Source organism: Bombina bombina, chromosome 2 (assembly GCF_027579735.1).
Source record: "Bombina bombina isolate aBomBom1 chromosome 2, aBomBom1.pri, whole genome shotgun sequence".
Taxonomy (NCBI): domain Eukaryota; kingdom Metazoa; phylum Chordata; class Amphibia; order Anura; family Bombinatoridae; genus Bombina; species Bombina bombina.
In genome coordinates, this window is record NC_069500.1 from 396,531,491 (window position 1) to 396,555,825 (window position 24,335).

The 24,335-nt window shown below is 42.0% G+C and overlaps 1 protein-coding gene across 3 annotated transcripts in view; it reads left to right on the plus strand.

Moving 5' to 3' along the window:
* Window positions 1-24,335, plus strand: part of SFSWAP (splicing factor SWAP) — a 589,383-nt gene that overhangs the window by 195,502 nt on the left and 369,546 nt on the right. For all 3 annotated transcript variants that reach the window (XM_053701863.1, XM_053701864.1, XM_053701865.1), the window contains one exon: window positions 12,465-12,627. In XM_053701863.1, coding sequence (XP_053557838.1) covers window positions 12,465-12,627 — 163 coding nt within the window. The remainder of the gene's footprint in view (window positions 1-12,464; window positions 12,628-24,335) is intronic.

The window sequence follows — 24,335 nt, forward strand, 5'->3', positions numbered from 1 at the left end:
TCAAAACGTGGTTTTTCTGAGTCGGTTATTGATACCCTGATTCAGGCTAGGAAGCCTGTTACCAGAAGGATTTACCATAAAATATGGCGGAAATACCTATACTGGTGCGAATCCAAAGGTTACTCCTGGAGTAAGGTTAGGATCGCTAGGATATTGTCTTTTCTACAAGAAGGTTTAGAAAAGGGTTTATCAGCTAGCTCATTAAAGGGACAGATTTCAGCTCTGTCCATCTTGTTACACAGTCGTCTGTCAGAAAATCCAGACGTCCAGGCTTTTTGTCAGGCTTTAGCTAGGATCAAGCCTGTGTTTAAGGCTGTTGCTCCGCCATGGAGTTTAAACTTAGTTCTTAACGTTTTACAGGGTGTTCCGTTTGAACCCCTTCATTCCATTGATATAAAATTGTTATCTTGGAAAGTTCTGTTTTTAATGGCTATTTCCTCGGCTCGAAGAGTCTCTGAGTTATCAGCCTTACATTGTGATTCCCCTTATCTGATTTTTCACTCAGACAAGGTAGTTCTGCGTACTAAACCGGGGTTCTTACCTAAGGTAGTCACTAACAGGAACATCAATCAAGAGATTGTTGTTCCATCCCTGTGTCCAAATCCTTCTTCAAAGAAGGAACGTCTTCTACACAATCTGGATGTAGTTCGTGCCCTCAAGTTCTACTTGCAGGCAACTAAAGATTTTCGCCAAACTTCTTCCCTGTTTGTCGTTTATTCTGGACAGAGGAGAGGTCAAAAAGCTTCTGCTACCTCTCTCTCTTTTTGGCTTCGTAGCATAATACGTTTAGCCTATGAGACTGCTGGACAGCAGCCTCCTGAAAGAATTACAGCTCACTCCACTAGAGCTGTGGCTTCCACTTGGGCCTTTAAGAATGAGGCCTCTGTTGAACAGATTTGCAAGGCTGCAACTTGGTCTTCGCTTCATACTTTTTCCAAATTTTACAAATTTGACACTTTTGCTTCTTCGGAGGCTATTTTTGGGAGAAAGGTTCTTCAGGCAGTGGTTCCTTCTGTATAATGAGCCTGCCTATCCCTCCCGTCATCCGTGTACTTTTGCTTTGGTATTGGTATCCCAGAAGTAATGATGACCCGTGGACTGATCACACATAACAGAAGAAAACATAATTTATGCTTACCTGATAAATTCCTTTCTTCTGTTGTGTGATCAGTCCACGGCCCGCCCTGTTTTAAGGCAGGTAAATATTTTTTAAATTATACTCCAGTCACCACTTCACCCTTGGTTACTCCTTTCTCGTTGATTCTTGGTCGAATGACTGGGACTGACGTAGAGGGGAGGAGCTATGTGCAGCTCTGCTGGGTGAATCCTCTTGCATTTCCTGTTGGGGAGGAGTTATATCCCAGAAGTAATGATGACCCGTGGACTGATCACACAACAGAAGAAAGGAATTTATCAGGTAAGCATAAATTATGTTATTTCAGATGCCGTAGTACATTTAACTAAACTTACGGCTAAGAATTCCGGATTCGCCATTCAGGCACGTAGAGCACTGTGGCTAAAATCCTGGTCAGCTGATGTTACTTAACCAGTCCTGGAACAAGGGCAAGCAGGCCAGAAAACCTGCTGCTGCCCCTAAGACAGCATGAATTGAGGGCCCCCGATCCGGGAACGGATCTAGTGGGGGGCAGACTTTCTCTCTTCGCCCAGGCTTGGGCAAGAGATGTCCAGGATCCCTGGGCGTTAGAGATCATATCTCAGGGATATCTTCTGGACTTCAAAATCTCTCCCCCAAAAGGGAGATTTCATCTTTCAAGGTTGTCAACAAACCAAATAAAGAAAGAGGCGTTTCTACGCTGTGTACAAGATCTTTTACTAATGGGAGTGATCCACCCGGTTCCGCGGTCGGAGCACGGACAGGGGTTTTACTCAAATCTGTTTGTGGTTCCCAAGAAAGAAGGAACCTTCAGACCAATCTTGGATTTAAAGATCCTAAACAAATTCCTAAGAGTTCCATCGTTCAAAATGGAAACTATTCGGACAATCTTACCCATGATCCAAAAGGGTCAGTACATGACCACAGTGGATTTAAAGGACGCTTACCTTCACATACCGATTCACAAAGATCATTACCGGTATCTAAGGTTTGCCTTCCTAGACAGGCATTACCAGTTTGTAGCTCTTCCATTCGGATTGGCTACAGCTCCAAGAATCTTCACAAAGGTTCTGGGCGCTCTTCTGGCGGTACTAAGACCGCGAGGAATTTCGGTGGCTCCGTACCTAGACGACATTCTGATACAAGCGTCAAGCTTTCAAACTGCCAAGTCTCATACAGAGTTAGTACTGGCATTTCTAAGGTCGCATGGGTGGAAGGTGAACGAAGAGAAAAGTTCTCTCTTTCCACTCACAAGAGTTCCCTTCTTGGGGACTCTTATAGATTCTGTAGAAATGAAGATCTACCTGACAGAAGACAGGTTAACAAAGCTTCAAAATGCTTGCCGTGTCCTTCATTCCATTCAACACCCGTCAGTGGCTCAATGCATGGAGGTAATCGGCTTAATGGTAGCGACAATGGACATAGTACCCTTTGCACGCCTACATCTCAGACCGCTGCAATTGTGCATGCTAAGTCAGTGGAATGGGGATTACTCAGATTTGTCCCCTACTCTGAATCTGGATCAAGAGACCAGAAATTCTCTTCTATGGTGGCTTTCTCGGCCACATCTGTCCAGGGGGATGCCATTCAGCAGACCAGATTGGACAATTGTAACGACAGACGCCAGCCTACTAGGTTGGGGCGCTGTCTGGAATTCCCTGAAGGCTCAGGGATCATGGACTCAGGAGGAGAGTCTCCTTCCAATAAACATTCTGGAATTGAGAGCAGTTCTCAATGCCCTTCTGGCTTGGCCTCAGTTAACAACTCGGGGGTTCATCAGGTTTCAGTCGGACAACATCACGACTGTGGCTTACATCAACCATCAAGGAGGGACAAGAAGCTCCCTAGCGATGATGGAAGTATCAAAGATAATTCGCTGGGCAGAGTTTCACTCTTGCCACCTGTCGGCGATCCACATTCCTGGAGTGGAGAACTGGGAGGCGGATTTCCTAAGTCGTCAGACTTTTCATCCGGGGGAGTGGGAACTTCATCTGGAGGTCTTTGCCCAAATACTTCGACTTTGGGGCAAACCAGAGATAGATCTCATGGCGTCTCGCCAGAACGCCAAGCTTCCTTGTTACCGGTCCAGGTCCAGGGACCCGGGAGCGGTCCTGGTAGATGCTTTGACAGCACCTTGGACTTTCGGGATGGCCTATGTGTTTCCACCCTTCCCGATGCTTCCTCGATTGATTGCCAGGATCAAACAGGAGAGAGCATCGGTGATTCTAATAGCGCCTGCGTGGCCACGCAGGACCTGGTATGCAGATCTAGTGTGCATGTCATCCTGTCCACCTTGGTCTCTGCCTCTGAGACAGGACCTTCTAATTCAGGGTCCTTTCAAACATCAAAATCTAATTTCTCTGAAGCTGACTGCTTAGAAATTGAACGCTTGATTTTATCAAAGCGTGGATTTTCGGAGTCAGTAATTGATACCTTAATACAGGCTGGGAAACCTGTTACCAGAAAGATTTACCATAAAATATGGCGTAAATACTTACATTGGTGCGAATCCAAGAGTTACTCATGGAGTAAGGTTAGGATTCCTAGGATATTGTCTTTTCTACAAGAAGGTTTAGAAAAGGGTTTATCTGCTAGTTCCTTAAAGGGACAGATCTCAGCTCTGTCCATTCTTTTACACAAACGTCTGTCAGAAGTTCCAGACGTTCAGGCTTTTTGCCAGGCTTTGGCCAGGATTAAGCCTGTGTTTAAAACTGTTGCTCCACCATGGAGCTTAAATTTAGTTCTTAACGTTTTACAGGGTGTTTCGTTTGAACCCCTTCATTCCATTGATATTAAATTGTTATCTTGGAAAGTTCTGTTTTTAATGGCTATTTCCTCGGCTCGAAGAGTCTCTGAGTTATCGGCCTTACATTGTGATTCTCCTTATCTGATTTTTCTTTCAGACACGGTAGTTCTGCGTACTAAACCTGGGTTCTTACCTAAGGTAGTCACTAATAGGAATATCAATCAGGAGATTGTTGTCCCATCATTGTGTCCTAACCCTTCTTCAAAGAAGGAACGACTTCTACACAATCTGGATGTAGTTCGTGCCCTGAAATTTTATTTACAGACAACTAAAGATTTTCGCCAAACTTCTTCCCTGTTTGTCGTTTATTCTGGACAGAGGAGAGGTCAAAAAGCTTCTGCTACCTCTCTCTTTTTGGCTTCGTAGCATAATATGTTTAGCCTATGAGACTGCTGGACAGCAGCCTCCTGAAAGAATTACAGCTCATTCTACTAGAGCTGTGGCTTCCACTTGGGCCTTTAAGAATGAGGCATCTGTTGAACAGATTTGCAAGGCTGCAACTTGGTCTTCTCTTCATACTTTTTCCAAATTTTACAAATTTGACACTTTTGCTTCTTCGGAGGCTGTTTTTGGGAGAAAGGTTCTTCAGGCAGTGGTCCCTTCCGTATAAAGATCCTGCCTGTCCCTCCCGTCATCCGTGTACTTTAGCTTTGGTATTGGTATCCCAGAAGTAATGATGACCCGTGGACTGACTACACTTAACAGGAGAAAACATAATTTATGCTTACCTGATAAATTCCTTTCTCCTGTAGTGTAGTCAGTCCACGGCCCGCCCTGTTTTTTATGGCAGGTCTAAATTTTTAAATTATACTCCAGTCACCACTGCACCCTATAGTTTCTCCTTTCTCGTTTGGTTCTCGGTCGAATGACTGGGTGTGACGTAGAGGGGAGGAGCTATATAGCAGCTCTGCTTGGGTGATCCTCTTGCACTTCCTGTTGGGGAGGAGTTAATATCCCAGAAGTAATGATGACCCGTGGACTGACTACACTACAGGAGAAAGGAATTTATCAGGTAAGCATAAATTATGTTTTTCACCTCATGGGAAGTTTTTCATAAACCATCTATAATTGTTTGCAGAGACTTATCTTTTGCCTCCCTTTATGGATCTACAATATACTCCTTTTCCATAACCTCTGGTATGGAAAAGGAGTATATCACAGTGATCAAGTGCGTGAAGCACGAAACGTTTGCTGTTTTTTGCACCTGTTCTTTTACTTGTATTTTGCACAATTGTGCTGACCACTTTTTACATATTTTGCATGTTTTTAATCATGTTGGAATAAAGATGAACTTTTAACTTTTTTCTGGGCTTGGAGCGCTGTTTTTTTGTTCCCTCTCTGGATTTCCTGTGAACATGGGTGTGTGTGCAGACACACAGGGAACTATGGCTGCTGTCTGGAATCTACTATAAAAGATAGTTATCCCACTGTGGTAATTAACTTTATACCCTCTCTCTATTTTGTGCCTAACTCACACCTTTTAAGAATCATCTAACTACCCCAAGGGCGCTCCGTTGTGCAGGTTTGTTTGTTACTTTGGGACCATTTTCACTCTGGCTAAACGTATTACTATTTCTTTGGAAGACAGAACATCTTTTAAAGCTCCTCAGGCAAAAAGTTTAGTCTTTTCATAGAAGGGCGTTTTTACGTGCAGGTTATACTGTAATCTCAGGCCAGCTATTTGTATTGCTGTTGTAGCTGCTGCTTCTACTTACTGGTTGTCTAGTCTTTCAGGGCAGTATTCTGATGACTCTGCTAGTGCAAATCTCCTAGTTGGAGTGACAATTTTTTACTTGTGATGCTGTATTTGATTTTATGAAGATTAATGTCAAAAGCATGTTTTTGGCAGTTCTTGCCAGGAGAGCCTTATGGCTTAAATCCTGGTCTGCTGGTATGGTGTCTAAATCCATATTTCTTCTATAAGATACGACAAGTCCACGGATTCATCCTTTACTTGTGGGATATTATCCTCCTGCTATCAGGAAGTGGCAAAGAGCACCACAGCAGAGCGGTCTATATACCTCCTCCCTTGACTCCACCCCCAGTCATTCTCTTTGCCTACTCTTAAGTAATAGGAAGGATACAGTGAAAGAGGTGATAAAATGTTAGTTTTTATTTTCTTCAAGTAAGACTTTTTTTTATTCTAAATGGTACCGGTGAGTGCTATTTTCTCCCAGGCAGCAGATGGATGAAGACTTCTGCCTGGAGACTGATGATCTTAGCAGTTGTTACTAAGATCCAGAGTAGTTCTCACAGAATGGCTGAGGAGTACTTAAGAAACTTCAGTGTGAGGAACGTTTTTCATGCTACAAGCATTGAGGTATGTTCAGTCATTTTTTTTCTGGAGAGACGGTGTTATTTCAGAATTGGCTGACAGTATCCCCATGAGGGAAAGGGTAAGCAGTAATCCTAATGTATAGTGAGGGGTATTACTGGACCTGTATATTGGGCTATAAAAAAATGGTTGACACTGATGATATGATGTTTGTGGGCAAACATTTCTATGTTTGGAGTTACAGATAACGTTTTTTATGGCAAACGTTTTTACTTTATTTAAGAATGGAGGATACACATGGCTTCACTTAATGGGTATATGAACCCACATGGCTAGGTTTTAGACCGCTCTGATGCGGTTATTTTAGGCTGCGAGACATCAAGTGAGATGGGCGGGGCCTATTTTCGTGCCTCAGTTGCGCAGTTGTTTTTCCCAGACAAGCAGCAAGCTCCAACTCCGGTGGGCCTTTCAGAGACCGTTTGGGGTTAATCTGATTTTACAGACTCCTGAGGGCAGGTAGGCGCCACAGCAGGGCTGTGACGAGGTGCAGGGGGTGTTTTTGTTTGAATTTAACGTTTTGTAGCACAACGTTTTTTTGGTAAGGGTTAAGTATTTCTTTCCTTGTGGGGCAAACTTAGCTGACAAGTTGGGATGCATTTATCATAAAATTGTGATAATTTTATCGTTTTAAAGCAGTTTTGGAAAGATTGTATGCTTTTTTTTCCTCTTAAAGGCGCAGTACCGTTTTTTGATTATTTTCTTCACAAAATAAAGTATTTCAAGTCTGTTTGTGGTCATTACTAGCCTGTTTTAACATGTCTGACATTGAGGAAAGTCAATGTTCCATGTGTTTAGAAGCCATTGTGGAACCCCCACTTAAAATGTGTCCCTCATGTACTGAAAGGGCCTTACATTGCAAAGAACATATTTTAGCTGATAAAAGTATGTCTCAGGATGATTCTCAGTCAGCAGAGAATCAGGTTATGCCATCTACTTCTCCCCAAGTGTCACAACCTTTAACGCCCGCCCAAGCGATGCCAAGTACTTCTATTGCGTCTAATTCCTTCACCCGGCAAGATATGGCCTCAGTTATGTCTACTACCCTTATAGAGGTATTATCTAAACTGCCGGGTTTGCAGGGTAAGCGCAGTAGGTCCGGTATTAGAGTAAATGCTGAGCCCTCTGATGCTTTATTGGCCATCTCCGATGTACCCTCACAGTGTTCTGATTTGGGGGTGGGGGAATTGCTGTCTGAGGGAGAGCTTTCTGATTCAGGAAAGATGTTCCCTCAAACAGACTCGGATATGACGGCTTTTAAGTTTAAGCTTGAACACCTCCGCTTGTTACTCAGGGAGGTTTTGGCGACTCTGAATGATTGTGACCCTATTGTAATACCTCCAGAGAAATTGTGTAAAATGGATAGATATCTAGAGGTTCCTGCTTACACTAATGTTTTTCCAGTCCCTAAGAGGATTTCGGACATTGTTACGAAGGAATGGGATAGACCAGGCATTCCGTTCTCTCCCCCTCCTTTTAAGAAAATGTTTCCCATATCTGACACCATTCGGGATTCGTGGCAGACGGTCCCTAAGGTGGAGGGAGCTATTTCTACCCTGGCTAAGCGTACAACTATACCTATTGAGGACAGTTGTGCTTTCAAAGATCCTATGGATAAAAAATTAGAGGGTCTTCTAAAGAAATTGTTTATTCATCAGGGTTTTCCTCTACAACCTATAGCGTGCATTGTTCCTGTAACTACTGCAGCTGCTTTTTGGTTTGAGGCTCTAGAGGAGTCTCTTAAGGTTGAGACCCCATTAGATGATATTTTGGATAGAATTAAGGCTCTCAAGCTAGCTAATTCTTTTATTACAGATGCCGCTTTTCAAATTGCTAAATTAGCGGCAAAGAATGCAGGCTTTGCCATTTTAGCGCGTAGAGCGTTATGGCTTAAGTCCTGGTCTGCTGATGTGTCATCAAAATCTAAGCTGTTAGCTATTCCTTTCAAAGGTAAGATCCTATTCGGGCCTGAACTGAAGGAGATCATTTCCGACATTACTGGAAGTAAAGGTCATGCCCTTCCTCAGGACAAGACGAATAAAATGAGGGCCAAACAAAATAATTTAGTTTCTTTTGAAACTTTAAAGGTGGACCCTCTACTTCCTCCTCTGCCACAAAGCAGGAGGGGAAATTTGCTCAATCCAAGTCAGTCTGGAGACCTAACCAGACCTGGAATAAAGGTAAACAGGCCAAGAAGCCCGCTGCTGCTACCAAGACAGTATGAAGGGGCAGCCCTCGATCTGGGACCGGATCTAGTAGGGGGCAGACTTTCTCTCTTCGCTCAGGCTTGGGCAAGAGTTGTTCAGGATTCCTGGGCATTAGAAATCGTGACCCGGGGTATCGTCTAGAATTCAAAGATTCTCTCCCAAGGGGGAAATTTCATCTTTCACGTTTGTCTGTATACCAGACAAAAAGAGACGCGTTCTTACGCTGTGTAGAAGACCTATATACCATGGGAGTAATCTGCCCAGTTCCAAAAGTAGAAAAGGAGCAGGGGGTTTTACTCCGATCTGTTTGTGGTTCCCAAAAAAGAGGGAACCTTCAGACCGATTTTTTTAGATCTCAAGATTCTAAACAAATTTCTCAGAGTCCCATCCTTCAAGATGGAGACCATTCGGGCAATTTTACCAATGATCCAGGAGGGTCAATATATGACCACTGTGGATTTAAAGGATGCATATCTTCACATTCCTATACACAAAGATCATCACCAGTTCCTCATGTTCGCCTTCCTGGACAAACATTACCAGTTTGTGGCCCTTCCTTTCGGGTTGGCCACAGCTCCCAGAATTTTCACAAAGGTGCTAGGGTCCCTTCTGGCGGTTCTAAGGCCGCGGGACATAGCAGTGGTGCCCTATCTGGACGATATCTTGATTCAGTCGTCAACTTACCATTTAGCCAAATCTCACACGGACATCGTGTTGGCTTTTCTAAGATCTCACGGGTGGAAGGTGAACATAAAAAAGAGTTCACTTGTTCCTCTAACAAGAATTCCATTCCTAGGAACTCTGATAGACTCGGTAGACATGAAAAATTTTCTGACGGAGGTCAGAAAATCAAAAATCTTATCCACTTGCCGAGCACTTCATTCCATTCCTCGGCCGTCAGTGGCTCAGTGTATGGCGGTAATTGGACTAATGGTAGCGGCAATGGACACAGTTCCGTTTGCTCGCTTGCATCTTAGACCACTGCAACTGTGCATGCTCAGACAGTGGAATGGGGATTATGCGGATTTATCTCTGCTGATAAATCTGGATCTAGAGACCAGAGACTCTCTTCTTTGGTGGTTGCCACTGGATCATCTGTCCCAGGGAATGTGCTTCCGAAGGCCAGCATGGGTCATAGTGACGACGGACGCCAGCCTCTTGGGCTGGGGCGCAGTCTGGAATTCCCCAAACGCTCAGGGTGTGTGGACTCGGCAGGAGGCCCTACTTCCAATAAATATTCTAGAACTGAGAACGATATTCAACGTGCTTCAGGCGTGGCCTCAGCTGGCTGACAGTAGTGAATCTTTGGGGCCTACCAAACAACAAATCTCCTCAGTATTTCTACAGGTCCAGGGAAACAAGGTATCTGGAGACAGATGATCTGAGACTGCTTTGGTCATTTCTGCTAACATATGGCTTATGTAGAAGCAGGTCAAACTCTTCCTAAGCGTATCACAGCTCATTCTTCTCGCTCTGTAGCCACTTCCTGGGCATTTAAGAATGAGGCCTCTGTGGAACAAATTTGCAAGGCAGCAACTTGGTCATCCTTGCATACTTTTTACTATATTCTACCATTTTGATGTTTTTTGCTTCATCTGAAGCTGCTTTTGGTAGGAAAGTTCTTCAGGCCATTGCTTCTGTGTTGGACTCTGTGTTTTAATTGCATTTATAAAATAAAATAAATAAAAATGTTTCTTCTGTTTTTGGGTGTTTTTTTTTTCTTTTGGTCAAATAATGTTTATTCCTCCCTTTTTTCTTCCATTACTCGTGGTCTCTGTCACATCTTGGGTATTAATGGATCGTGGACTCTTATCACCTAAAAAGAAAACATCATTTATATCTTACCTGATACCTGAAAAATTCCTTTCTTTAAGATATAAATTATGGGTTGTTTTTTTAGGAAGCTTGGTTTCAGTCTGTCCTAGACCCCCTGGGTTCTGAATATAGTTTGTTAGGGATGTCAAATAGGTTTCACAACAAGGCCTCCAAGAGGGAGGTTTTTTCTGTCTAATGTTACAAGGAATACTTTATAAGCATAAGCTTTTTTCCAGTCGGTCTCAGATCTGAAAGATATGAGTGATTGTTCCTGTTCATTTGCAGGAACAGGGGATGGGATTTTATTCAAATCTCTTCATTGTTCCAAAGTAGTAAGTTACTTTCAGATTTGTTTTAGAGCTGAAAGCTCTGAACAAGCTTGTAAGGATTCCATCTTTCTATTCTGCCTTTTGTTCAGCAAGCTAATATTTAAAGGATGCTTACCTTCATGTTCCTATTCACAGGGATCATTTCCAGTTTCTGGACAGACATTTTTAGTTTGAACCTTCAGTCTCTCAGTCACTCTGTGTATGGAAGTCCTAGGTCCCATGATCGCAGCCTCAGATGCAATTACATTTGCTCGATTTCACATGAGACCTCTTCAGCTTTGTATACTGCATCAATGGTTCAGGGGTTATACCCTGCTATCTTAAAGGATATTTCTTTCATATAGTTGGCAAGAGTCCACAACCTGTTACATATGGGATATATATACCTACCAGGAGGAGGCGGCAAAGTTTCCCAAACTCCAAAAACCTATAAAACTCCTCCCACCTCATTCATACCATAGTTTTTACTTTGCCTCTGTTGGAGTTGGTTGAAGTAAGATAATGTACTTTATTTCTTCAGTGAAAGGCACTTCAGAGCATATTGAAGCCCAGTTCCCATCAGAGTACAGTGCTTGTCAGAGGGATGTGTTTGGAGTACTGCCTTATGATACTGTTTTCGCCTCATGGGAAATCCATCATAGCATCTTTGTAAATTCGATTGCAGGGACTGATCTTCTGCCTCCCTTTACAGATCAACGTTATACTCCTATTCCATTACCTCTGCTGATTGGTTTTGGTACGGGCTTTGCTGTCTGCTACTAAGTGGACAAGTGTCTATGGGTAAATATATTTTTTATTTTTTAAAATAGACACTGACCGTTATGTTTATGTATATGTGGCCCTGGGACAAATACTTACTATTCCCCTTGCTTGTTTTTTGCGTGAAAACGTTTTCACATGTGCGTGTCAAATCCGACGCATAATATGCTCTTGGGGTTTGCTCGCCACAATAAACGCAGGAAGCATGCCTCAAAATTGACTAAAAGCCTTCGAAACCGACACTTTACATGCTTGTCAGGTTAGTGCACCATAGTCCACACACACTTAAATCAGAAAGACGCGTCAGATTTTACGCCACTGTTTGAAAAACGATAGCGCACATCGGACTAACAAGTGTGCGTCAACTAATGTGCACACGCCAAACACTAGCGCACAATTTTTTTTTTCGAATACATATTTTCTGAAAATCAGCGCACACTGACAGTTACTGCTTACCTAGGCTGCATTTGCAGCTTGCCTATCGAATTGGATTTAAAATAAGGCCTTCCAAAGGTAGTTCCCCCCCCCCCACCTCAATTTACAACCCCAGTCTCTGTTCCACAGTAAGCCCGAAGCCCATTTGGTTTCTTCAGGACCAGTATGGAGTTTCTCTTCTATGATCTCTTGTACTTACATAACTTTTAACAGCAAATGAGCGCTGTCTTGAAATAAGGACAGGTAAATTGCTACTTTTTGTTGTTGTCTCTTTCCCTCTAGAACCTGTTATTTGCTGAAGGATCATCACATTTCCAAGATTAGAATTGTATTGTTACATAATGAGCAATAGTTCACATAAACAGTCTGATAGAAAGTAACAAAACTAAAGTAAAATGAGCATTATTTCATTTTGTGTTGTGTAGGTGATTTTTCAAACAATCATTTTAAATTTATTTTTCTCTACAATAAAGAACTGAAAGTGAAATTCCTGTAATTATTAACTAAATATTTAGCTGCAATCACTGTCAGTCTTATAAATTAAGCAATTTGTACCACTTTATTTTTTATGCATACACAAAACACACTATCTAAAGGTAATTGATTATTTATAAATAGGTCCTCAATCGGATTGGTCATTACACATTCAGTCTTTGTTTTTGTACAGGCTGCACCAACATCAGACACAAATAAATGTTCTACAGAAGCGCCAAATGAATCTCTCTTACTGCCTAATCTGACAGGACAAGATGTAATCTGTACAGGAGATCCTGATTTTAAAGTAGATGATGCTGCCAGTAAGCCTGTCAATGATGGGAAATTCTTAAAAGGTTGGTTTAACCATGCTTCATTGCCTGTACGGTTTGTTGTTGTTGTTGTATGTCTAGTGTTACTCTTATTTTTTTTTTTTTTTTTATTTGATATGTGCTCTAGAATGTTGACACTAAATTCTCTGCTTTGCTGGTTATGAAGTAGGCTTGTGAAATTTTAATGGAACATTTTTGTCCTATACTTCATACTGCTCTTGTAGAATTTATTATATACTGCGTACAAGTAGCAAATACCATAAAAAGAATGTGCTGTATAATAAGCCTATTTTTATAAGCTGTAGGAAAAGACCAGTCGTCATCTGATAGATGTTTTCCATATAACTCTGTCCATTGTGTACTAATTTAAACTGTGTAAAACAGGGGGAAAGTGTCATGAGTATTACACTAGTAATTAGGCAAGTATTTTCTTCATAAATAGAAAGAGTCCACAACTGCATTCATTACTTTTGGGAATTCAGAACCTGGCCACCAGGAGGAGGCAAAGACACCCCAGCCAAAGGCTTAAATACTCCTCCCACTCCCCTCATCCCCCAGTCATTCGTTGGCAGAGAAGTGTCAGAAGTTTTTGATAGTCTCTTATGGAGGGTAGTACTCATCGGCATGGGAGTGGAGTTTTATGTAGTCCTGTCCGCTTCTCAGTGAGAGCATGGGTGAAAGTTAGAATCCGGAGATGCAGGGAGAGTATTTCTGCGAAACCATCCCGACTCATATTAACAGCTCCACAAGAAATCAGCGTTGACGAGTTTTGCTGCCTGCTTTTTTCTCTCAAGTCCATGGCAGAAGCGACGCTACTATCTGTCGCACTTGAAGGGCCGTGTTCCTGTTCCATGGCGTAGATTCCAGTAAGATTGTTTCATTTTACTTTCATCATAGATGTATTGTAATTACAACTGTTTATCTGAGAGGGGCTACAACCTTTCGGGGATAACTTAGGGTCTCAGTGAGGCTCCTTTTTGTATCTAGGAATCAAGGGTTAAAATATCCTGAGGGGGGTTATTGAACAGGGGTGTTTATAATCATGTTTGGTATGTGAACATAACGGCCTATGTCTAGTGACGCGGACTTTACGGTTGGGGAGCACTTTTGCATGGACTGCACGGTTTACCTTGTGAACCGCTTTCCTGACCGTGTGTCGACAGAGAAATCCTGGTCCGCTGGTGTCTGGTTCTCTGGAGGTGGTGAGTGCCCCAGCCTCTGGGGGTGTATGGTGCCGTTTAGATTTTTCTTATTGGTCCAATTTTTATTTAGTGTCCCAGTTATGGAGGATTCTGTTTTTTTGGAGACGGAAGTCTCTGATTCAGACTCTACTTCTTGCGAAGAATATGAATTGGCCCGGGTAATACATGCCCATCAGTTATGTTCCGAATGCCGTTTTAGAGTGCTCTGTTCCTCAGGATCGGGTAATCGGGTGCTCACTGTTCCCTACCACCAACTCTTACTATGCATGCAGGTAACCCAAATGCTACTTATCCTTCTAGGGAGTGTGGCCTGTTCCCACCGGAGATTTCGACGCGGTTCCGCATGGCCATATCTTTGGCGCTGGCGCATCTGCACCCCTCGGGAGTGTGCTAACTATATTGTCCGTGTTCCGTTAACCGGGGCTCGTCAGGCATGGGTTCGCCTGGTCCAGTTCAGCCTTCTGGTGGAACGACTGCCCCTGAGGCTTTAGGGGGTCAACCTTCGGGGCCAGTGTTTTCTTTTGTCCCGGCGGAGGTATGTTGCGCCTTTCGTTATATACTGGCGCGCCTTCGTGTTCTACTAAGGCACGTTTTTGGCATGGCTGGAGGATCCCACTCTTAATGGGTTGCCTCCCCTTGTTTCTATGAGACTGGTGGGTCTCTGTTGGTCTGGAGTTGCTTATGCTAGCTGGACAGCTAGCTCCGTATACTAATGCACTGTGGCTACTCTGAACTGTAGCAAACCGAGGGTTGCAAATTTCAATCCCCGGCGAGGTCTACTCAGCCTTCCTCCTTTCGAGGTAGATAAGATGAGCAGCGCCTTGAGTCCCTTAAGAGGGACTAGCCGCGCTTTACAAAAACATTCATGTTTTCTCCATGTCTTTTCTTCTTTGTGGAAGAATATGGTAGCTTGTGCCCTTTCTTTAGTAAGGGGTGTGTTGTTTGGAGACTGACTGCTGGGCGACGGTGTCTCCTGGAGGCTGTTGACTCAGTCGATTCTAGTTCCTGCAGTCTCTAGCAAGGCTTGTGGACTATATGCGGTCAGGGTCTGACCTTGGGCCTTTTCGTTTTCAAAGTTGTTCTCTGCTTCGGACGAAGCGGGATGTTGTTGGGTAGGGGTTTTAAAGCCTTGTGCCCTCAGAATGGGCCGCCTCTTGTACCCTCCTGTTTTTGCATTGTGTCCTCCTATAGCTTGGGTATTGTTTTCCCAAAAGTAATCAATGCAGCCGTGGACTCTTTCCATTTATGAAGAAAAACTTAAAATATGCTTAGCTAATTTTTTTACGGTGAGACCATCTTTTCTTCAGATGGAGAGAGTCCACAGCTCCCCATCCGTATTTTTCTGTGGGGCGTCTTATTTTTGTTCTTCTGGCACCTTTTAACCCTGATATTTCTTCTACAGTTCCTTGTTCCCTCGGCAGAATGACTGGGGGATGAGGGGAGTGGGAGGAGTATTTAAGCCTTTGGCTGGGGTGTCTTTGCCGCTTCCTGGTGGCCAGGTTATGAATTCCCAAATGTAATGAATGCAGCTGTGGAATCTTTCCATCTGAAGAAAAGAAAATTATCAGGTAAGCATAATTTAAGTTTTTTTTACATTAGTCATTTTTCATATGACTAAATACAAAATGTTATACATCTTATCCTCATGCTGCATTTATTGCATAAACCTGAAAAAAGAGATAAAATTGAAAATTTTCATAAGCAGTTTTCTGAGCTATAATATAAACAAAAAATCCCAAATATTTTATTTTAAGACTTGACAAAACCAGACGCAAGGGAGCCCTGGATTAGAGTCCTAAGACATTTATGAGTGCCCCACACTTCCCACTTATGTTGTGTGTGTATATACATATTTGTATATGAATATACTATAATATATATTTCCTTCCTAAGATAGGGAGAGTCCAGGGCTTCATTCCTTAATTTTGGGAAATACAACAGCTGGCCACCAGGAGGAGGCAAAGACACCCCAGCCAAAGGCTTAAATATCCCTCCGACTTTCTCATTACCCCAGTCATTCTTTGCCTTTCGTCACGTTAGGAGGTGGCAGAGGAGTGTCAGAAGATTCGTAGAGTCCTGAAAAAGGGTAATCTGCCCTTCGAGATAGGACTGGAGTTTTAAGTAGTCATGTCAACCTCTCAGTGAGAGTGTTGATGAAAGTTAGAGTCTGTAGATGCACGAAAAGTTTTTCTGCAAAAACCATCCAGTCTACTGCTAACGGCTCCTAAGCAATCAGTGTTGACGAGTTTCACTGCCTGCTTTCTCTCACTAAAGTCCATGTCAGGAGCGCTGCTATAAGACTGTCACACTTGAGAGGCTGTGTTCTGTTCCACAGCATGGATCCTGGAGGTAAAATTGTTTCAATTTTTACAAACAAAACGCTATAACAGGATCACAGTGTGGCTCCTTTATACCTTGATCCAGGGTTAATATCCCCTGAATTGGGTTTATTGAACAGTTGGGGTTAATTAATCAGTGTATTTATTATTTACTGCTTTGTGTGTTTTTTTTTTTTTCCTGGGCTGATAGACTGTGTTTTTTTTTCACTTTTAAGTTTCACTTTTGTTTTTGAAAGTATTGCACAGCTCCTATTACTTGCTGGCACCAATGTGACCGGGTGGTCTGTGTTCATTTCCTCCATTCCGGCTGAGACTTGAACCTGAGAAGAGCGGTTCCTCTGTTAACTGTCTGGGTCTAGGAGATGGTAAGTGCCCCAGCCATTGGGAGTATTAAGGTGCAGTTTTCTATAATAAAAAAAAACTTTTTATTTGTGTCCTTCTGTGGGTATAGCCTGAGCTATGGAGGACTCTGACATGTTAGAAGGTACTCCTTCTGTACTAAATCATACCTGTTTATATTGTGAGGAGGCTGTGGTTTTCCCCACCCATTCAATTATATTCCACATGCCTTAACACAGTTACAAAGTCTGAGAAGGGAGACAAGCCTGCTAAGGCACTTAGTCCCTCTAAACCACAGGAGGAAGAGGGCCCTGCTCCGTAGAGCTCACAGTCTATAGGTACCTTCATGTTCCAATCCACAGGGAACACTTTCAGTTCCTGAGGTTCGCATTCCTGGACCAGCACTTCCAGTTCATTACCCTTCCGTTTGGCCTAGCTACTACTCAGAGAATCTTTACCAAGGTTCTGGGGGCTCTTCTAGCAGTTGCCAGAACTCAGAGTATTGCAGTTGCCCCATACTTTGACGATATTCTGGTGCAAGCACCATCCTTTCGTCTTGCGGAAGAATTCTCAGAGTCCCTTCTCAGCCTTATGGAAGGAAGATAAATTTAGAATAGAGTTCTCTTATCCCAAGTACCCGGGTGAAATTACTGGGTACTATAATAGACTCCTTATCCATGAAGATAACAGACCAGAGACGGTGCAAGCTAACTTCGGCATGTCTTGCCCTCCAGACCCCATTGATTCCCTCTGTGGTTTAGTGTATGGAGGTGATTGGTCTCATGGTGTCCTGCATGGACATCATTCCTTTAGCCAGGTTCCGTCTCAGACCTTTACAACTATGCATGCTGAGGCAGTGGAACGGCAATCATTCAGATCTGTCTCAACAGATTGTATTAGACAGCCGGTCCAGAGAATCGCTCTCTTGGTGGCTCTGTCCAGATCATCTGTCCCGAGGGACATGCTTCTTAAGACCATCCTGGGAGTTTCTGACTACGGACGCAAGCCTATCCGGATGGGGAGTTGTTTGGGGTGCCAGCAAGGCACAGGGGTTATGGACTCAGGAGGAGTCCTCCCGTTCAATATTTTGGAATTACGGGGAATCTTCAAGGCCTTGAAGGCTTGGCCACTTCTGGGTTCTTCCCAGTTTATCAGATTCCAATCAGAAAATATAACCTTGGTGGCTTACATCAACCATCACGGGGGAACGAGAAGTTCCTTGGAGATGAAGGAAGTATCTCAGATTCTGGAGTGGGCAGAGGCCCACAGTTGTTCACCGTCAGCGATCCACATTCCGGGTGTGGACAACTGGGAGGTGGATTTACTGGAGTGGTTATCAGTAATCCTGATTGCTCCATCGTGATCTAGTAGGGTTGTCCTCATTTCCTCTGTGGAAGTTACCTTGTCGAAGAGACCTGCCGATACAAGGTCCATTTGTTCATCAAAATCTAGATTCTCTGAAGCTGACTGCGTGGAGATTGAACGCTAGGTCGTAGCCAAGAGAGGTTTCTCTGAGAGTGTCATTGATACTCTTATTCAAGCTCATAAACCAGTTACTCTAAGTATCTAACACAAGTTGTGGAGGAACTACTTATTCTGGTGTGAAGAGCGTAATTTTTCCTGGCACAGAGTTAAGGTTGCCAGGATCTTATCTTTTCTTCAGGATGGGCTGGAGAAGGGCCTTTCTGCTAGTTTCCTGTGGGGACAGATTTCGGTCCTGTCGGTTTTATTGCACAAGAGACTGGCTGAGCTTCCAGACGTGCAGTCTTTTCTTAAGGCTTTGATTAGGATCAGATCTGAGTTTACATCTCGAGATCCTCCTTGGAGCCTAAATCTTGTTCTTCGGGTTTTGCAACAGATTCCGTTGACATTAAATTGTTATCTTGGAAGGTTCTCTTTTTATTGGCTATTGCCTCTGCGGGCAGAGTTTCTGAGATCTCTGCTTTGCAATGTGAGCGCCCTTTTCTAATTTTTCAGGAGATTGTGGTTTCTTCCTTGTGTCCTAATCCTTCATGGAAGGAATGCTTCACAATTTGGATGTGGTTCACGCCTTGAAGTTCTATCTTCAGACTACTAAGGAGTTTAGACAATCTTCCTCTTTGTTTGTTGTCTATTTGGGGAAGCGTAAGGGGCAGAAGGCTACTTCGACTTCCCTATCTTTTTGGTTAAGGAGTGTCATCCGCTTAGCTTACAAGACAGCGGGACATCGTTCTCCTGAGAGGCTAAAGGCTCATTCCACTAGAGCAGTGACTTCCTTTTTGGGCCTTTAAGAACGAGGCCTTTACGGATCAGATTTGTAAGGCGGATACCTGGTCCTCCTTACATACGTTTTCAAAATTTTACAAGTTTGATGGTTTTGCTTCGGGTGATGCAGCTTTCGGGAGAAAAGTTTTGCAGACTGTGGTGCCCTCAGAATAGGGTCCGCCTCTTCCTTTTTGTTCCCATCAGTTATTCATTCAGTGTCCTCTGGAGCTTTGGTATAGTTTTCCCAACAGTAAGGAATGAAGCCGTGGACTCTCCCTATCTTAGGAAGGAAAACATAATTTATGCTTACCAGATAAATTCTTTTCCTTTCGGATAGGGAGAGTTCACGGCCTCCGCCCGTTTTTTTTTTTCTTGTCTATGGGCGGTCCCCTATTATTTATTTTATTCTTCTGGCACCATTTATACCCTAATGTTTCTCCTACTTTTCCTTGTCCTCTCAGTAGAATGACTGGAGTAATGAGGAATTGGGAGGGATATTGGCTGGGGTGTCTTTGCCTCCTCCAGGTGGCCAGCTGTTGTATTTCCCAACAGTAAGGAATGAAGCCGTGGACTCTCCCTATCCGGACTGAAAGGAATTTATCAGGTAAGCATACATTTTGTTTTCTTGTTTGATATTATGATTATACATCTATACATATATCTCATAGTGATGGCCTAAAGTTTCTGACTCCTACATTTATGGGCTGGCTCCTAGATTTATAACCAATTTGTTGAGCCCTACTTTTATTGCATTATCTATTTTCTATTATAAGTTTATTGAACATAACTAAATGACAAAAAGAGACAAGGCAATGGAGTAGTGGAAGGTAATGTATCAAGTTTGGGGAATTAATTGAAAAGAAAGATAATTTAATATAATGCTTACAAGAACTGATATATATGCATTATTTATCATTCTGTATATGAATATATGTGTATATATCAATCACCAAGCTGGACCTTTTCAAGGATAATAATGAATATGTTTGAACACAGACTCATACCTTTATATATAATTATAAAATGAGATACATTCCAGGTGATACTGAATTTTTACAGTATGTAACGGTGTACTTTCAGTACATTAATGACTTGTTCCTACTCTGGAATGGTACAATGGAACAATTGACTGAGAATACATTAAATCCGATTGATTCTAAAATCAGATTTACAATGAATGCTAGTTGCACTCATATAAATTACTTTGATGTAATGGTCATATATGACTTATCATTTGGTAACCCTGTATTTTAAGGATACAGATTTTATTTTATTATTGGTTCCCATCCTAAGCACTTGTTAGGTTTCCAGTAAGCTAATATTCTAGAATTGGCAGGATAGTTTTGGTGGATAGCTTAGAAAAAGGGAGCAGGAAAACTTGAATCTTGAATAAAGGGACAGTATACACCATATAACTGCATGTAATAGACACTACTATAAAGAATAATATGCACAGATACCGATATAAAAATCCAGTATAAAACCGTTTAAAAACTTAGTTAGAAGCTTCCAGTTTAGCTCTGTTTAAAAGGTTACTGGAACACCCACTGCAAGTGGGAAATAGCAGACCCCTTTCTTCCTTTGCATATGAGAAGACCCTTTACACAAACAGAAGCAAGCTGGTGTAGGTATTCTCCTAAAACTTTTGGGCTTGGTTAGGAGTCTGAAAATCAGAGCAATGTTATTTAAAAATATGCAAAACTATCCATTTAAAAAAACAACTACTACTACTGTATGGGCTATATAATGGATTATCTACAAAACATTTATGCAAAGAAAAATCTAGTGTATAATGTCCCTTAAGTTCAGGTAGAGAGGTTATCAATAAGGCTGTATTGATAAAGCTTTGAATATATGTGGTAGAACTAAGATTTTAGCTAGTACTGATGATCCACCTCCTTGGTTTTCACCCCTGTTTATAATTTACAGACTTTGAAACTGAAAAAAAAACAATTTATAAATATTGGAAATGGTAATTTGAAAAAGGTTTTTAAGGGTCGTTCCTTGATGAAAAGAAACTTAAAGGGCCTGTTAGTAATGAATAATCTGGTGGTCTGTTATGAGCAAAAGATTGGATATTAAACATGGCTGTTGCCATTCTAATGGGTGTGTAACTTGTAAAAGTTTAATATTTTGATATTCCTGAGACACCAGTTAAAGGGATACTAAACCCAATTTTTTTCTTTCATGATTCAGATAGAGCATGAGATTTTAAGCAACTTTCTAATTTACTCCTTTAATCAATTTTTCTTTGTTCCCATGCTATCTTGATTTGAAAAAGCAGTACTGTAAGCTTTAGAGCTGTCCAATTTTTTGTTCAGCACCTGGGTAGCACTTGCTGATTTGTGGCTAAATGTAGCAAACCAATCAGCAAGTGCTACCCAGGTGCTGAACTAAAAATGGTCCGGCTCCTAACCTTTCATTACTGCTTTTTCAAATCAAGATAACATGAGAACAAAGAAAAACTGATAATAGGAGTGAATTAGAAAGTTGCTTAAAATTGCATGCTCTATCTGAATCATGAAAGAAAAAAAATTGGGGTTAGTATCCCTTTAAAGGGACAGGAAAGTATAAACTTGCAGATAGAGTATGACATTTTGAGACACTTTTAAATTCACTTCTATTTACAAATGTGTTTTGTTCTCTTAGTATAACTTGTTGAGAGAGAATACAAACATATCCTACACTAGTGGGAGCTAGCTGCCATATTTCCTGTCCATATTTGTCCCTTGTGGTTGGCTAACTAGATGTGTTCAGCTAGCTGACAATATTCCTTCAGCAAAGCATAACAAGAGAATGAAGCAAATTTTACAAGTACATTGGAAAGTTGTTTAAAACTTTGTGTTCTACCCAAATCACAAAATAAAAGTTTTATGGCTGGCTAACCACAAATACATTATCAGCAAAGCTCTGAAAAAAGGAACAAGTGAGCACCCAGTGGCGCAGCATTTTTTTGGAAGCTGAACACTCTGTTGTGGACCTAAGAGGTTTGCTAATTGAGTTGAGTATTCACCTAGAGGGCGAGATAGAAAAAAGTCTCCTCCATAGAGAAGTGAGGTGGATTTACAAGTTGGACTGAAACAAGTGCCATTCTTTTGCTTTCTCATTGAGAGATAATGGAATTGACTTTCCCACTTTTACTGGGTAACCAATACTCAAAAGCTGTATTTACAAACTATAAGGATATAATTAATTTCTATTTATTGCATCTCTTAGGCCCAACTTTTGTTATGTAGTTTAGGTAGTTCTGGAAATCTGGAAGATCATAATTGTTGTTATGAGAATTACTTTAACGTTTTGAGACATATTTTTTCCTTTCTAATTGCAGTGAGAGTTCACAAATTCAATCATAACCTATGGGAAAACTTCACCTGGCCACCAGGAAGTGGCAAATACACCCAAACAGAGCATTAAATATTCCTTCCACTCCCCTTGAGAGAGTGACCTTATGGTAGAGGTTGCGCCTTTGTGGGGGCTCATTATCATACCCAGAAGCAGCAGCGGGTCTTGCGACTCGCCTTTCCGTTTAGACACGGTGCTCGATGCTGTCATATGATGTCAAACAACCTTTTTTTACAGTAGTAACTATATGACATCTTAACTTTAAGGCACACATTATTTTGCTCTCAGAAACATCTATGGGTATGTTGAGATAGCGGATTGCTCTGCACAGCAGCGTTTTCCTCAGGCACGTTTGACCTGCGGCGGTGGGCGGATATATAGACTCCTGTCGCAGGCAGTTTTGACGCCTTCAACGCCCTTCTAATGAGTGCACAACACATACTGAGGATTGCTCCGGAGCAGTGAGACAGCACCATAGTCCTGCAGTCAGCTTGGAGGTGGGGAGACACCTCTTATGGATCATTTAAGTGGGCAAATAAATTGTATTAAATACATGGGTATAACTTTATTTGGGGTGCGCTAAGCATTATTTATTTATTCCAGTACAAAATGGATGACTACTCTATAGAACCTAGTCAGGAGGAGAGTTGCCCCATCCCCCTGTTTGACTCAAATAATTTCATGTTATGCAGGTCTGTGTCCTCCTGTTCGGTTATGCAACTCATGCATAACTGAGCAATTCAGGTGGTCCTGGTATTGAGACATCTGCAATCTCATTCTACCCCTGGACGCTCTGCAGACTTGCAGGCCTCAGTATGCCTAGATATGCCCTTATTACCACCACAAACGGTGGCCCCAAGTCAGGCACATGCTGTTTCTCTTGTAAGGTGTATCCAGTCCACTGATCATCCATTACTTGTGGGATGTTCTCTTTCCCAACAGGAAGCTGCAAGAGGATCACCCACAGCAGAGCTGTCTATATAGCTCCTCCCCTAACTGCCACTACCAGTCATTCTCTTGCAGCTCTCGACAAGATAGGAAGTAGCTAGAGAGATGTGGTGAATTTATGTAGTTTATCTTCAATCAAAAGTTTATTTTCAAATGGTAACGGAGTTGTACTGTTTTAGCCTCAGGCAGGAAGTTGAAGAAGAGTCTGTCTGTGGTTTTTGATGATCTTAGCAGGTTGTAACTAAGATCCATTGCTGTTCTCACACATAACTGAAGAGATGAGGTAACTTCAGCTGGGGGAATGGCGTGCAGGGTCTCCTACTATGAGGTACGTGCAGTTTAAATTTTTCTAGAGAAATGAATATGCTAGAAAATGCTGTTAATACTGGATTTATTTAAGGTAAGCCTGATTACAGTGATTTAATAACGACTAGTATCATGCTTGCTGTAAAAGGTAATATTCTTATATTTATGTTTCCCTTCCCTTTTATTCTTATATTTATGTTTATGTTTAAACGTTTTTTTCTACATATTGGTGATAAAACTTTATTGGGGCCCAGTTTTTTCCATATTGCTGGCTAGATTTTGCCTAGGGTTAGTTTTGTTAGGCCCTCTCACTGTGAATACAGGTTGGGAGGGGCCTATTTTCGCGCCTAAATGCACATTAGATTTTGCAATTTGAGACATCCAGTTTCCCTGAAGGAGTTCCCTGAACACTTAGGACCTCTACAAAGGGTTTTTGTGCTTTCAAAAATTGTTGTATGGGCAGGTAGGGCCACAGCAGAGCTGTGGCAGTTTGTTGTGACTGTTAAAAAAACGTTTATCGTTTTTTTGATCCGGTTTTGAAACTAAGGGGTTAATTATCCATTTGCAAGTGGGTGCAATGCTCTGTTAGTCTATTATACACACTGTAAAAATTTCGTAAGATTTTCTGCTTTTTATCACTGTTTTTCAATTTCTGACAAAATTTGTTTCTCTTAAAGGCACAGTACCGTTTTTATTTTTTGTTTGTTTACATTTATCAAAGTGTTTTCCAAGCTTGCTGGTCTCATTGCTAGTCTGTCATAGAGGAAACTCCTTGTTCATTATGTTTAGAAGCCATTGTGGAACCCCCTCTAAGAATGTGTACAAAATGTACTGATTTTACTTTTTGGGCTGGGGTGCAGTCTGGAACTCTCTGAAGGCTCAGGGGTCGTGGACTCAGGAGGAGGCACTCCTTCCAATAAACATTCTGGAACTAAGAGCGATATTCAATGCTCTTCAGGCTTGGCCTCAGCTAGCGGCAGTGAGGTTCATCAGATTTTAGTCGGACAACATC